This window comes from Chiroxiphia lanceolata, chromosome 17 (genome assembly GCF_009829145.1).
Source record: "Chiroxiphia lanceolata isolate bChiLan1 chromosome 17, bChiLan1.pri, whole genome shotgun sequence".
Classification (NCBI taxonomy): Eukaryota; Metazoa; Chordata; class Aves; order Passeriformes; family Pipridae; genus Chiroxiphia; species Chiroxiphia lanceolata.
The window spans coordinates 13,853,884-13,869,148 of record NC_045653.1 but is presented as its reverse complement, the minus strand read 5'-3'; the positions used below and the strand labels follow the sequence as shown (position 1 = coordinate 13,869,148).

At 47.4% G+C, this 15,265-nt stretch overlaps 1 protein-coding gene across 4 annotated transcripts; it reads left to right on the top strand.

The window, feature by feature from the left end:
• Nucleotides 1-5,623: 5,623 nt before the first annotated feature.
• On the top strand, nucleotides 5,624-14,962 carry MANBAL (mannosidase beta like). 4 transcript variants are annotated; one of them, XM_032705151.1, is made up of 4 exons: nucleotides 6,148-6,188; nucleotides 7,989-8,037; nucleotides 9,784-9,978; nucleotides 12,523-14,962. In XM_032705151.1, exons 3-4 carry the CDS (start codon nucleotides 9,829-9,831, stop codon nucleotides 12,628-12,630), a joined length of 258 nt encoding a protein of 85 aa, XP_032561042.1. In that variant the 5' UTR covers nucleotides 6,148-6,188; nucleotides 7,989-8,037; nucleotides 9,784-9,828; the 3' UTR covers nucleotides 12,631-14,962. The 4 variants fall into 4 exon arrangements, with proteins under 4 accessions (XP_032561043.1, XP_032561040.1, XP_032561042.1 ...); XM_032705150.1 differs by lacking the exon at nucleotides 6,148-6,188 and adding an exon at nucleotides 6,650-6,788; XM_032705152.1 differs by lacking the exons at nucleotides 6,148-6,188; nucleotides 7,989-8,037 and adding an exon at nucleotides 5,624-5,709.
• The last annotated feature ends 303 nt before the right edge of the window (nucleotides 14,963-15,265 follow it).

Sequence of the window (15,265 nt, the reverse complement as noted above, 5' to 3'; positions counted from 1 at the left end):
CATGAGCTCCACCTGCCACATTTTTCATACTGACTTTACAGTGCCCAGAACTGATGGGGACCCAGACCCTTCCCATCTCAGGGCTTGCGTGACTCAGTGGTGGGAAGGAGTTTCAGCAGCTGAGATGACTCATACCTGCCCACTGCCCAATACCTTCACCTTGCACCAGAGCACATCACAGCTGTTGGGAGCAGAGAGGGACTGTAGGAAGGACGAGCATCTGGTGTGCACATGGGTGCCTGTGTGTGCAGGGGGTCAGAAGCATCCAGTGCTGGTCTAACTCTACCATTGCCCCTCTGCTTCTTGCTGAGGTGAGAAATCACTGTGATTATGGCTCATTTCTTAGCAAAGCAATATCCCTCTGCCAAAACGTGGGCTCCCAGTAAGAGTAATCCCCCAGCTGGAAAGGCTGGAGCGAGCTCAGAACACCAAGTTACTCTGGTGTTAAACAACAGTCACTCTGTACCTGGACAGATGTGCACTGATGCCTTTGGGCTCCCCCTGCTTTTGAGTACTCAAAGGCTCACATTCCCTTTGGTATCTAATCAAGATCAGGCCAGGGAAATCACAAAAAAAGATTGAGCAGACCAAAGCAGGAGCTTGATCTGGCCCAGAACTGAGCATCTGACCTGGGCCTGTCTAGTGGAATCCAGAAACAGAACAACAGTGTGAAGAGAAGCAAGAACCACTGCCTTCCTCCAGCTGTGAAAGGAAATGGTGCCAGCCTGTTCATGGGGAGAGGATCTGCCATGCAAATCAAGCAAGTATATCATCTGTGTCATCCACTGGTGGGCACTGGAGAAGGGGATTTCTGGGTTGCACAGAGCAGGTTTTCCAAAATCCCTGTCCTGGTGCACACAGCTGCATGCTCTCTGAAAACTGGAAAGGGATTTTGTTTGCTTTTTTGAAACAATCTGCTCGTGTTCTCTCATGTGTGAAACTGGTTGCACTAATTTTTCAGCATGACTTATTTTTCTTCCACTGTCTTGGTGCTGCACTGGCTGAACAGATGAATCAGGCTGTGCTGTTAAACCAGTCAAGAGCTATTTCAAGGTATTATCCTATAGTGCAGTTTTGAGCTCATTCTCCATCCACCTGGTCCCATGCCTTACACAGAGCTGCTGTACAATACCAGGCAGTATCTCTTGGATCAAGGAGAATCAGTCTATAACTGACTTGTTTATAGCTGCCTGCTGCCCAGCTTGGATTAGGAGGGCTGTGATCCATGTTCATATCTCAAGCAAGCTGCTTTCAGAGAAGGCTGAATAAAGCTCTATCATCCCAGGGGTTTCCTTGTGCTGCCTGAGTTGGGTTTATGTCATGCACAGCTGGATACAGCAAGACTCACAACACCAAGCTCTCTTTATGACTTCAGATTAATTGCAGGAGGCAGCAGAAATTTCTAAAAGCCCTCCAGGCTCTGTTGGGTGTACCCAGCTTAGGAGTTCTGAAATAGCGCAAATAGAGCAGCTTTTCTGTCCCTGGGATCTCCTGTTCCAGCAGCAGTCAAAGCCTTCCTGTCTTCCCAGGACCCAGAAGGGTCATTTGTGGAGCTCCTCCAGCAGACTCCATGAGCTCTCCCTCTGGCTGGTGAAGCTGCTTCTGCAGCAGAAACATCTGTGATCCCCACTGCTGCCAGCAGCTCAGCCCCAGCACGAGCCCCCCCACGGGTGCCCTGGCTCCAAACATCCCTGGATGAAGATGCTATGGACTGTGGTAGGATGCAGACTTCTTTGGAGCCAGCTTTGCATGCCTCTGTGTTGCAGTGTGTATTTGAGGTAGCAGCTCTCTCATGGTCATTTTTTCAATAGGGCAGAGCTGGTGGCACACAGGTAGAGATGGTGTCACACACGTAGAGCTGGTGTCCCCTGCACGTGCAGGAGGGGGGATCTGGCTGCAGTTCTGTGCTCCCCACAGCCCCAGAGCTCCTCTGGGACTATCAGTATGTTCGAAGGCTGAACATTCTGGCTGTTTGACAGCATTCCTCAGGGGAAATTCATTTGAGGGGTAGTATCAATAATAATTTGGCACAACAGATGAGAAACTTGTTTTGCAACAGGAACAGCTTTTTCTCTTTAGAGTATCTCTTGGTTTGTCCCTAGAACTTTCCCAGTTTCCTCAGCCTCCCTCCCTACTACCCCTAGTGCTGTCAGCATCCACTGGCTCCCAAAACAGAGGTATTTAACACTCATTGTCTCCCACAGATCAGATTAGCAGTGTGCAGTGGGTAACTCTCTTTTTGCCCTCTAAACCTGAGCCTACACCAGTGCAAGCTTGGTGGAATCTACAGCCAGGTACGAGCTGCCACAGGTATCTACTGTAGCTGGAACAGCTGGATTTCGGAGTCACATCCAAGCAGACCTACCCTCCCTAGGGTCCTTGGGTGAAGCACATGCCAGTTGCTTTTATTTCAGTGCCAATCCTTCACTGACAAAGGACAGAGTTAGGATCCTGAAGCAATTTCCCAGGTATTGATTTCCTCTCAGCTTTACCTCCCCCTGTTTCCACGCCATGCTTTAAAAAATCACCCCTGTCTATTCCAGGTGCACAACATACAGCTTCAGATAAGCTGAGCAGTGTGTGAAAAGGTCCCACTCACCTTGTGGGCTTGAAACTAATGACAGTCAGAAGTAACTCATCAAATGGCAAAAAAAAAAATCCCGTATTCTCAGCACTCAAAAGCTGTTCTGCACTCTTCCAAAATGGCACAGATGGTAGCTGTTTGTCCCTAGTTTCTCCAGCCTCCAGCACTCCTGAGAGAGCCACATACAGCTGTTTCCTTTCATTTTCTTTCATTTGAGAGATGTGGTGTTGCCTAACTTACTGCAAATGCCATAATGGTAAGTTAAACAGAACTGCCTAAGACTAAAAGTTATGGGTTTTTGCCTAGGTTTGCCATCACAGAGGTAGGGTAGGATGGGACCCATTTTAGTTCAAATATCTTATTCCAAGTAGCAAAACTAAGGCACATAACAAGTAAGTTGATCATCAGTCATTTAATTACATTGTCCATTACTGCTGTGCTCAGTAACTTTCATTACTTTCATTCCCAAGTTCTTTGCAAAATCACAGTCATTGTGTGAAGGCAAGCAAACAAAAATGAGATAAGAAAGACAAGATTCAGCCTGTGTGGCCAGTTCCTTCTAAGGAAAACTCAAAACTTATACCCAGCAGGTGTGGTGAGACTTGCCATTAGAAAATCTTGTTTTCTCATCCTTGGAAGGATAAAGTGCTAAGATGTGGATCTTCAGATCCTTCAGTCTCTATCCTTTGAACATCAATAGATTTCCTGGGGAGAATTTTCCCTTTAGGAATTCAAATTGGTAGGAAGCCAAGTACAAACATTTATCAAAATAATCCCAAGGAAGGAGTCCCTCTGGATGAGAGCATAGTTTGCACTCTGCGAATGAGACTGAAGCAAGGGATCAGATTAAAAACAGACAAAATAAATCAGAAATTCAAAATGTGCAAGAAGTGCTGTTGGAAAGGACTGTCTCGTGGTGTTAAAAAGCCTGCTTGAAAAGCCTATTTAATCTTCAAACATTAACTATCCCTGAGACTGTACAAAAGAGCAAATGGCAGCAGCCTGCGAGATGTGCATGTGTCAGGAGGCCCGATGGGCTCTGCAGGTGGGATCCATTTATAGAGCCTGTACCTGTCTGGCTCTGTTTATTCCCCAGCAGAGCTGCTGGAGCATTTCAGCATCGCCCAAGTGAACTGCCAAGAGTTTCAGCCAGGCATCAGCACGTTACACTCAGCTCTAGGCTTGAGAATTACTAGTTCCTGAATTTCTGGCTCTCTAAATACCATCTCCTTCTTCTTCCAACCCCAGCAGACAGACAGGGCTGAGATGCCAGCATTGAATTTCAGTAATTAAGGAGCTTGTCTTTGGTTTCACCACTCCCATTTCAGTTTGGAAAGGAGCCTTCACTAGAAGGCTGCACAGCACGTTGCAGCCAGAATCAACGAACAGGGAGAGGCAGCTTCAACCCCTCCTAAAGCTTCTGATAAAAACCAGAATTTAAGTGAGATGTTACTGGCACCAAGAAAGTAAAATGTGGTTTATGGAGAGGGAATGAGGAAGACTGTGTTTCCAATACGGGCTGAAAAATGAAAGCCATTGTAAGTAATTTTTTTCCTGGCTGAATACCAGTGTGCATCCTGAGGATGGCAAGACCTTGGTGCACAAGGATCTGGCACACGTACAGTGAGTGGTAATAAAGAAGCCTCACTGCAAAGACATGCAGGAAATACTGCAATGCAAACCAAAGAAGAAGCATAAAAAGGACTAAAAAAGCCAAGGATTATTTGGATTTGGAGAAAGACTTCTTGCATGAGCTCTGTCTCTACTTAGAACCGAGCGCTGACAAACTTGTCCACTTGTTGAATCAACTTTATCTTTGAAACCCACTCGCATCTCACAGACTTCAGAAAAATCTTCCCTTTTTTTTTATAAATAGCTTCCTTTTGTGTAGTTTCACAGTCAGGTGCGAGGTGTGGGTCAGTGTGGTGCTGTTGGAAGGCACAGAGCCGCAGTGGGCTGATGGCACCACCTGCTTGTGGCTCCCGGGCTGGGGCACTCCTGACCTGGCCGTGGAGGCTTTGATGGCCTCGGGGCCAGGACAGAGGGGCACAGAATGGGCAGGAGCTACATAAAAGCTGCACGTTTCACCTGCCTATTTCTACCTAGAGTAAGTAGTGCCATTTCTGCTGGGGAGAGGAGAAAAGGAATCAAATGTACAGCACTGGTTTCCATCCATCAGTGTATTTTCCCCTTTGCTTGCAAACTTTGAACTGCAAAGATCAGAGCCCGTGAGAAGGTGTGTGCTGACAGCAGCACCACCCCATTCAGTGTACTGGTAGTATTGGGAAGAATTTAATCTGTCTTTAATCCATGCTGATAGGATCCCTCCTGACAATTTCAAGAATTACTTCTCCCTCTGCAGCGTTTTTTTAATCCTAAATAGTGTTTGGAAGCTGAAAGGGCAGAATTTTAGCTGCTTTCCTGAGCTCTGAGGTTATCCCTTAGCCACTCACTAGAGGCAGGGAAAGAGCTATTCAAGAGTAATTTTTTTTTTTTAGTATTTTTATTCCAGAAGAGGTTCTGTGTCCCAGTATCTCTGGCCTCTGCCACTCACAGCCATGTGAATCTTCCAGTGGTCTGTAAAGTCTTCTGCACTAAAAAACATGAAAGATTCCTGATCCAATTGCTGAAAACCTTTGAAATTGTTTTCATTAATACCCATTTAATTCAAATGCTTGGTAACAGCTTAGAAAATCTTTTATTACAAATGCCATACCTTATTCTCCCAGTAGATAAATAACTGATTAGGTTTTCACTAAAGTATTTAGGCTGTCTGGTAATCAAGTTCTGCAGCAAAACCAACCCGGCACATCTGATAGTTCAGGGTTAGAAAAAGGGCAAAACAAATCAGATTCTTTAAATACCACAAACGAGAAAACAGAACCCAAGCCATTTTTCCCTTTGTAGGTCATCTTATCAAGGCATCTCCAGTTCAGAGCTGGATACTGGACGGGTCATTAAAAATAAAATCCCTGGCAAGAGCAAAGCCAGAAGCACATCTTAATTGTTGCTGCCAGAGCACGTCAAGGGAGCAGATGAAAACCTTGTGGATAAAGAGAAACCTGCCAGGCCTGAAAGGCCACGTTATTGATGGCGGGATTAAAACACTCACACGGATTTAGGGGGTGAGTACATTAACCCTGAGGTGTAAAGGCACCAGGGGAGATTTGGGTTGGACCTTAGGAAGAATCTCTTCACAAAAGGGTGATCACACATTGGAATGGGCTGCCCAGGGAGGCGGTGGAGTCACCGTCCCTGGAGGTGTTTTAGGAAAGACTGGATGTGGCATCAGTGCCATGGTCTGGTTGACAAGGTGGTGTTGGGTCATGGGCTGGACTCGGCGATCCCAGAGGGCTTTTCCAGCCGGGCTGGCCCTGGGACCCGCCGGGGGCCGCGGCTCCTGCAGCCGAGACGGGTTCGGGGCTCTTCGACCCCGCGGGCCCCGGTCCCGCTCGGGCCGCCCCGGGGGCGGCTGCTGGGGCGGTCGCCAGGGATGGTTGCTAGGGATGGTTGCTAGGGACGGTTGCCAGGGACGGGGCGGGAAGCACTTCCAGCGGGCGGGAGCAGTTCCGGGGCGGCGCGGGCCGGGCCAGCCGAGCGGGCGGTGAGCGGGGCCGGGAGGGGTGGCCGCGGGTCCCGGCGCTGCGGGGAGGGGGCGGCGGAGCTCCGGCATCGGCCCGGGCAGGCGGGGGGAGCCCCGGGGCCTCGCTGGTCCGGCCGGGCGGCCCCGCGGGGAGCTGGTCCCTGGGCGGGGGGGAGGAGGAGGAGCAGGAGCATCACGCAGGGTGTCCCCGCTCTGGGGCTGCACAGCTGCTTCTCCCGCAGCCCCCGGGCACGGCCGGACAGCCCCGGCCCGTTATCCCACAGGTTGGACATCCTGGTTATCCTGGGATCGCCTGCTTGTCCTGGGATATTCTTCCAGGCCGCGCTGTCAGCGGTGTGGAGCACACGCAGATCCCCGTAGGAATTGCTCGGGCTCCATCCCAACACCTGCTAAGCCGTTTTAAAATATCCAACCTGAGCTTTTTTGCCTCACCCTCTGACAGAAGCTTTCGTGTTCTGCAGGGACGTTGCTCTTTATTTCCACCCCAAGAGAAAGCTAATACGTATTACTTGAGCTGTTTCTATGGCTTTGGCCATCGCTAATTATTTATGTAGTAGCAGGTCTTAAAGGTGCCAGCTGGGAGTCACAGCAAGAAGAAGGGTTTGTGTCTGGCTGTACTGAGGTGGCTGCTGCACGGCCCTGACCCTGGAAACACACGGATGTTCATCACAGGGTCTGATCCTGCTCCATGGGGAACAGCCCCATCCCCTTCAGTGCTGCCACTGGCAAAAGCAGGAGCTGCAGCCCCGAGGAGCCCCTGCCTGGGTCTGTGGCCCAGCTCTGGCTTTGCTACAGGACCAAGTCCTGCTGCGTGGGGGCAGCTGCCTTGCTGTAAAACCCTGATGGAGTAGGAGCAAGACTGGATATTTTTAAACATATAGTCAATAGAAATTCCTGTAGTGCAGTTGCAACTGTTTGTGACCAATTTCTGATGTTATGTTCCAGTGAGATGGGCAGGCTTATGGGGAGAGGAGATATTTTCCCACTCCTCCAGCTTACTCAGTGGGTGTTAGACCAAATAAATAAGTTGGAGGGCTTGGGGAAAGCCTCCTCTCAGGGTTTAAAATGGGAGTATTGATCTTTAAATGCAATTTAAGAAGAATTAGTAAGTGCAGCTGTGGTGAAGTGGTCTGAGGAAAAAGGCAGTTGATAACCTGTGGAGGAGAAGAGATGTTAGCCAAGGAAGAAGTGGTAAAACTGAGCTTCTCGGGAACAGGGAAGAAGACTCAGTCATCTGGGGACCTGTTGGCTTAGGTGCAAGGCAGAGTGTCAGGAGGTGATGCTCTGGGTAAGGGAACTCCCTTTGCAGGTTCTGTGTTGGGTGCAGAAGGCACGTGCCTGGTGCTGAGCCCCAGCACCCAGAGATCAGCTCTGGGCTGCCCATTTGGGGGAGTTCAGAGTCCCTGTGTGTGCAGCTTTGGGCACTGCGTGAACCCCAGGAGTTCTTCAAAACAGGAAGGAGTTTTGGTAATGTTAGTTCAGCTCCACTGATGGCAGGAGAATGAATGGTCCGAGTGTGGGGTGCCCGCACAGCTCTGCTGTGTGTGACCAGGTGGAACATGAGGTCAGGTCTTTGAGAGTATTTCATGGGGTACTGCTTAAAATGGGGGTGGCAGCTGCTACCAGCCTGCGTGAGAGCCCTTGATGCTGGTCATGTCACCTGGGATTTGTCAGAGAATTACTAATTCCCTCAAGGGAGGTGAGGTAGGAAAGGGGAAAGGAGGAAGATGAGGATGGAGAATTTTTGGTTTTACTGTATTGATTTCCTTTTCTGGTTTATCTCTGTGTATGGTGTTCCAGGTGTGTGAGTCAGGATTATCAGTAGGCGTTTGTCCTGAGAAAACTCCAGGTGAGGAATGAGGCAACATCCCTTCCTGCTGTGTTTGAGGACGGGGATGGGCAGGAATTGTGTTTACAAAAGATATCCCGATAAATGAGGATGAGATAAAGGCAGCTCAGGGGTGAAGTTTCCAGTGATTCTGTTTCTTGCTTAGGATTTGCTGCCTTACAGACTGGGGGGAGGGAGTGCCTTAAAGGTAAAAGCAGTTGGGGATGAGCCACATGTCCTGAAGTGTTTGTTCACGCCTCTGTGCAGCCTTTGGGTCCGGTTGGGACTGGCTGAGCCTGCGAGGGCAGCGTGTGTTCTGCCTGCATGTACAGGTCCCACACAGCCCTTGCCGACTGAGTTTTAGTCAGAATTTGAAACGTTTTCTTTTGCTGAAGTACAGACCTGGAAGGGATCGTGAGAGTTCACCTATTCTTGTTTCCTGGTTGAAATGCAGGAGTATACGTACCCACACCCCATCCCAGGCCAGTGCTTATCTGAGCTGCTCTTCTGAATCACCAGGAGCAGGGATTCCACAGTCTTTCTATTCCAGTGGCTGCCAGTCTGTGCAGTTGGGAATGTTCTCCTGTCCTGATTCCGTAATTCAAATGAATTAAAACAAAATAATTATTTCTTGTAATTTATGTACCACTCCTTTTAGTGTGTCCTCAAGTGATATTTGCCTCATGCAATGGCACTGAGTTGTTGATTGAGTCTCAGATTTATCAACTGTAACTTTACTCTGATTATACTCTTAAATTGAGTCTCTTTCTCAACTGTGTCACATCTGCAGATCGTAGCAACCTCCTCCCAGCCTGAGAAATGCAGAGCCTGCTTAGGACATAATTTCTAGGAGGCAGATTCAACTGAAGCATGTGTGCAGCATATCTCTCAGCCAAGCTTTAGTGATACAGGGAATTGTAGTGTGTCAGTAAGCAGTGCTAACTCAGCGAGTGCACACTGGGATTATACAGGTCAGGAGAACCAGGAGGGCAGTAATCACAGCTGAGTGTGATGGCATCTCAGACTAATTGGATTTCCCTTTGGGGACTTCCTGTGGCATACTCCAGCAGTTCTGGCAGGAGAGCTCTCCCTTTTGTAGAAAGCCATTAGTCATTCATAGAATGAATTGACAACTCCATTAGCAAAAGATAAAGGGAGAAAGAAAGGATGGTCTTGAGGCTGAGAAACTTGGGACCCAGGAGATCAATATTTAACTCTGCCACAAACTACCTGTGTGACTGTTGCAAGGTATGTGGGGCTTTGTGTAACCAGCCACTAAAGCCACGCTTAAATTTGTACACATAATTCATTCCTCTGCCTTCATCAGCTCTACTTCTGTGGTTTGTTTAAGTTCTTGGTTAAGTTCTTGTTCTGTGGTTTGTGCAGCATCTAAAACAAGGCTGTGATCACATAGACAGTGTAAGTGAAAACTATTAATAATCACCTTGCATGCATGATTGACTTCAGGGAGAAGTATGTTTTTGCTTATTAAGCTTATTGCTTAATAAATACTGTTAATATTTCGTTTGTTGGCCCCTCACCTGCAAATGGACTAATACCAGCATTTGAGGACTATTTTAGTAGTCAGGTGATAAAAGACAAACATCCAAATTAAATGCAGCTTTCGTTTTCCTCTTTGCTATTGCTTCTGTAGATCGAGAGTGTCTTCAAAACACCTGCATGGGGGAGTCTGTCATTTTGGGGTAATGGAAAGTGAGTAGCAGAAAGCCTGATGCAAATAATTGCTCTGTTTTTTCCCCTTTGCAGTATCCAGTCTTCTTGAGAGCAGTAGAGGAGAAGGGTGCACTCACAATGGCTGCAGAGTTGGATTTCTCCCCTCCTGAAATCCCTGAGCCCACATTCATGGAGAACGTGCTTCGCTACGGACTCTTCTTTGGAGCCATTTTCCAGCTGATCTGTGTGCTGGCCATAATCCTGCCAGTGTCCAAGGCCCACAAGACAGTAAGCAGTGCTCTTTAATATTGATATAGATGGGCAGAGTCAGAGAAAACAGGATGGGAGGGAATGTCGAGTAGCTAATGGAGGCACAGCAGTCTACCCCTGGGATTGGTGACAGTTTCATTGTTCACTCTCTTTCCTTCCCTCAAGCTTTCCCACCTCCAGCTTTTGTCTTTTGATTTACCACCAGACAGGAAAGCCAGGAACAAACACCTGAGCCAGGGTCTCTCTGAATACCACTGGAAAAAACAACCTGAAGCACTGGCAAGGTGTTAAATGTACGTGCTGTTCCTGGCTGCATGAGAAGGCTTTGTCCCAACCCCATATTGTCATCCTGCTACTGATTTGCTTCATTAATTGCCAGGCAGGGTCTGCTTTTCAGGAAGTGGCTCTGGGTGCTAGTTTGTGTGTGATTTTTGGAAACAAGATGCAGATGAGGTTTGTAGTATATCCTAATGTGAGGAGGGCAGTTTTCAGTCCTGACACCCTGTGCTGTGCTGGAGGGTCCTTTGATGCAGCTGGCACAGCAGGAGGTGGAAGTGAAAGGTTGAGGTGAGCTGCAGGACTCTGGTTCCTCTGGACTGAGGGATGTCCTGCATCCTGCTTTTCTGATGAAAGACCTCTGTGTGCTTGGCAATGCTGAGTGCTGGGCACAGATGTTTCAGTGCTGGTCAGGCTGCAAGTTTGTTGCTTTGGTACAGATTTTGTCTAAAGGTGTATGATGCATTTTCAGTAACAACTCAGCATGAGGAGTTGTGTTTTCAGCTTACCTTTATTGCCACGTTTGCTCCCTCCTGTGCAGAGGAAGTGTGGAAATTTACAGCCTGTAAAGGGAATGCCCCAGGGTGAGGTACAGTGTGAAGGATGTGGTTCATGACCCAACTTCTTCACCTTTGGCTGCAGGTGTGATGTGACACTGTCCTGGCATGGGTCATGCTCCCTCCTGCTCCTCCTGTTGCAGGAGCTGCAGCTCCTGGCAGGGAGATGAAGTGGTGGTTGCTACACACAATACAGTGGCATTGCAAGTCTTAGAATCATTAAGGTTGGAAAAGACATCCAAAATTATTGAGTCCAACCTTTGCACTGTTACCCTGCAGCTACCGGTGTCTGTCTGTCAGAGTCTCTGGTTTCCCCAATAAATGTTTGAGAAATACCAATTAACCCCATTTTTGAAAGCTGAAAAGAGCAAGAGCTTTGGTTTGGAGTGGGAAACTCCCAGTTAAAACAGTAAAGCTCAAGTAAGCTTTTACTGCTTACTTTTGCAAGCATGCCTTGATGTTTGCATATTCTATTTTTTATATTCTCCATGTGTGTACTCTCCTCCTGATCTGCTGTCCATATCACTGGTTCACAAGGCCATAAACACCAGAGGCTACCCCTCCAGGTCCTGGGAATGATGCTTGAGTGTGGGTAGGATACTGAAGAGCTTCTCTGTCTTGGAGGCCTCAGACTTTGAAGTGTACCCTGGTTTGGACGTTAGAAGGCAGCAGTGTTCAGTTTATGGCAGCAGCACTCTGCATCCCTGAGTAATACCCGCGTGTTGCTCCATCTCTCTGAGCCTGCCGGCTCCCCGTGCACCCATCACAGCCTTTGGAAAGCCAGCCAAGCCTCCTTCCTTGGAAAGCCACACAGATGTGAACTGTAATAGCCCAGGAACCTGAGAGACGTTTGAACCAAGCTCTTTGATTAAAAGGATACTGTCAGATGCTGCCTCCCCCTCCATTATCTGCAGCACTGGCTTGGAAGCTTGAAACCAGCACGTCTTGCTCAGCCATTTTTTGTGTGTCCTTTTCCAGTTGGCACACTCAGGCTGAGAGAAACCAAGATGCTAAAGCAATATTTATACTCAAATGCATTTAATGAAAGGAGGCAATCTGCATGTGTGTGCTTTCTCAGAGGAGACTGGCGCTGTTCCCTCGTGTTTTCACAAGATAACTAGACTTTATTTCCCATGGCTGCAGTGTTATCTCTCATCTTCCCTGAAGGAAACAAGCAACATATCTAAGCATTTTGTTAGTCCAGGTGAAGAAAGATTTGCCTGCAATTCCCTCCCTGGATTTTAGGCTTGGTTTAAAGGCTCTGAACTTTCTGTTTGTACTGCTGTTTCAGGGAATATTTTTTGTCTTGCACATGATAACAATTAATGTTTGGCAGAAATACCTGCTGAATGTTTCCATGCACCCTGATGATTATATATTATCTTTTCCTAATTCAAACAGTTTTCACTTAGTGTTGATTTTCTTCTTGTCTTCAAAGTTGGGTTTGTTTTTCTTCTCCAAAGCCTGTTTTAGACACTTAAGCTTTTAATGGCATCTCTGGTAACAAGCTTTTTCTGTGCATAAACTCACACTCATCAAAAAGCACATGCAGAAGGAGCAGAGATGGTGCTGCTTGACGCTCATTAAACGTGGCCTCAGTTTGATATCAAAGTGTTCCAGCAGAGATACCCAGCACTTGTTTCCTCTGGCTGATACTCACATCCCCAAAGCAAGCTGTCAGCAAAGGTAAAAGAAAAGTTACTGACTGTTTCTTAATTGATTCTTGTAGGACTCGGACAGTTTTGAGCCTAAGAATTCAGAGACAGTGAAGAAGCCAAAGGCAACTGCTCCACAGATAAGCAAGAAACCCAAGAAGGAAACCAAAAAGAAACGATAAAGGCATGACTGATGAGCCTCAAAAGACCAAATAATCACTTGTAATCATGCTTCCTCAGAGACAACATCAAAGGCAACTAACTAACTCTGTTAAATGGTTTTCTGGCATTGCCATGTTTTACTTTCAGGGACAAGGGAGAAGAAACTTACAAGAATGGAAGGGGAGGGATTCTGCCGTAGATTTCTTGCAAGCAAAGAGAACTTCACATATCCAGTACTTCATTTGACATGATTGATGTGTCATTCACCATTAAAGTGACTTCTGTCAGTTCTCATGGGTAGAGAGGCCCCTCAATGCTGGCTGGGATTTGTAACCAAGTCCCTGTGGAAGGTGGAGCATGGGTTTGCTGCTTTGGATACCAGTTTGTGTTGTGTTTTTTGAAGCCAGAGGGATCAAATGGATCAAGGATACCACACTACACAGTTTTGTATTCATCTCTGTTGTCATCTAGTCTGAAATACATAGCTGCATTTTATGGCTTAATCATAATGTCTTTGTCATATTCTTTAATTCTTTAGGTAATAACTCACTGGATTCCAGACTACTGGAGATGAAAGCTTTCATTTCCCCAGCGTCGCTACCTCTGTCTTACTCCCCACCCATGCACTCTTCCTTTCTATTCCCACCTTTGAAAGCAGGTACATTTCAGGGAATTGAGGCTGTGGTGGGGACTGTGATGACTACAAAAATCGGGGAACAATTTGATTCTGGAAGGTGCAGAATTTAATGCCTGTGCTAGTGGGGTTGTTCTTGGAAACTTGGGAAGACCAGGTACTGCATTTTGGAGAAAAGCTGCTGAGGTGGGAGTCTGGGAATGCTGCACTGGTGGTGCATCAGCCTGCACTGCCTCGCTGTGCTGTGGATAAACCCTCCTGCCACCTGGCTGAGCCCTCACCATGGGCCCTGTTTCAACACAGCTGGGGTTCCTTGCATTTGCAAACCCCCTCCCAGCCTTCCCTGCTCCAGTCTGCTCCATCTCCTCTGGCTGAATTCTTCCTGAGGGTAAATACGTTCTCAGCCTGGGGAGGTGTGGTATTTTAAGATCCAAGGGGTGGCAGGCTGGCTGTGCAGCATGGCTGTATGGCAAGAGACACAGACACTCTGTTCCTTCGGGCTCTGCCTCTCCAGGCCCAGGGACAATCTGGTCTGAGATTTGAATACGGCGAGACAGGACTGGAAGGAGTGGAAGGAGATAGGGGGTGATGTAACCACGGAGTCTCCGTGGGGCAGCTCGAGCTTCCTGATGCCAGCTCACATCTTGGTTTGTTTGATCAGGAATGAGTCAATGGGAGGAGAACCTGCTCTCTGAGGCGCACCCAGGGTTCAGAGCGGCTTTGAAGGAAGGGTTCTCTCTGGCAGGGCTGCAAGTCTGCAATCCTTTTTGCATACCCAGACTCCCATCCTCGAGCCACAAATGCCCTGTGAGCCCAGATGTGTGTTCTTGAACAGGAGCTGAACAACCCACTTACAGAAACCATCAGTGCTGAGAACAGCCACATTCTCTGCCCTCTCTTGCTTTTGGTGGGAGGGACAGATAGATCCCAGTACCAGTGTGATTCTGACCTCTCATTGCTTCCCTGCTCCAGGCTCTTGACCAGAATGCTGACACCAAGTTGCACTGCTTAAAATCCAGCTCAGAGTTCTGCTTTAAATTCTGCATTTTTTTTCTTGAGCTACATGAAGGCTCAATACCGAGAGGACAGAACAAAGCATAGGAGACACAAGCACTCTAAAGTTGCTTTGAGTTCTCAGTACAAAGAAATATTACAAAAATTTCCCACGCAAATAACAAAGGACAATGTTTGCTGTGAGTTTCCATGATGGACCTGTGCTCTGTCTCTGATCTGCAGGAGGGAGAAAATCATTGCTACTGCCCTGGGTAGGTACTGCAGATCCCTCCTTCCATTTTAATACATGAGGATGGTTTTATCTAAACTCCAGCTTTCTGCAGGTTACCTAAAGCAGAGAGTTAATGCTTTAATGGAGTCATTGAAAGAGCAGCACACACCTTATCCAAAATATTGAAGCACTTCCACAGCTCAGGACCAGTTAGCAGTGGGGACTGTGTGGCTGTTACCTGAAATAGCAGCTACTACATCAATGTCTACATCCAGCTATCTGCAGGCTGGCTCACTCATTGCTCAGTAGAAATCATGGATGTTGGTGTTGGTTTTGTTGGGGGGAAGAGGGATTAAGATAAAATCCCCAGTCTGTTCCTAACAGCTTTATACCTATTTGAATGTGCTTGTTTACTGAACTTAGAGTATGTAGAGATTACCAATATCCCATGTATCTTAGTTTCTCTTGAAATGTGTAATAAATGTAATCAGAATCTTTGTTTAAAAAGAAATCTGTTTTTAAAGTTGTGCTTCCCTCACATTTCACTGTGAAAGCTGCCAGAAGTCCCAGACTATAGGAACACAGGGACATAAATAACCTATTCATTAAAATGATCCATTAAGGGAAATCCTTTCAGATCCTTTAATCTGTGAGAAATTGGTTAGTTAATACTGTCAGGCATGTGTGCATCTGTATCTGTGTTTGACTTGGAAGTAGTGAACCATCTCCCAGTACAGCTCCACCTTCCTGGCAGGGAGGAGGAAGCGGTGCAGGGACTACATCAGTTTGCCTCTCT

Bases quoted from the DNA above. Each gene is read 5' to 3' on its own strand.
- MANBAL (XM_032705152.1), top strand. From the start codon at position 9,829: ATGGCTGCAGAGTTGGATTTCTCCCCTCCTGAAATCCCTGAGCCCACA. The intron at 9,979-12,522 runs GTAAGCAGTGCT...TGATTCTTGTAG, and splicing joins TGTCCAAGGCCCACAAGACA to GACTCGGACAGTTTTGAGCC.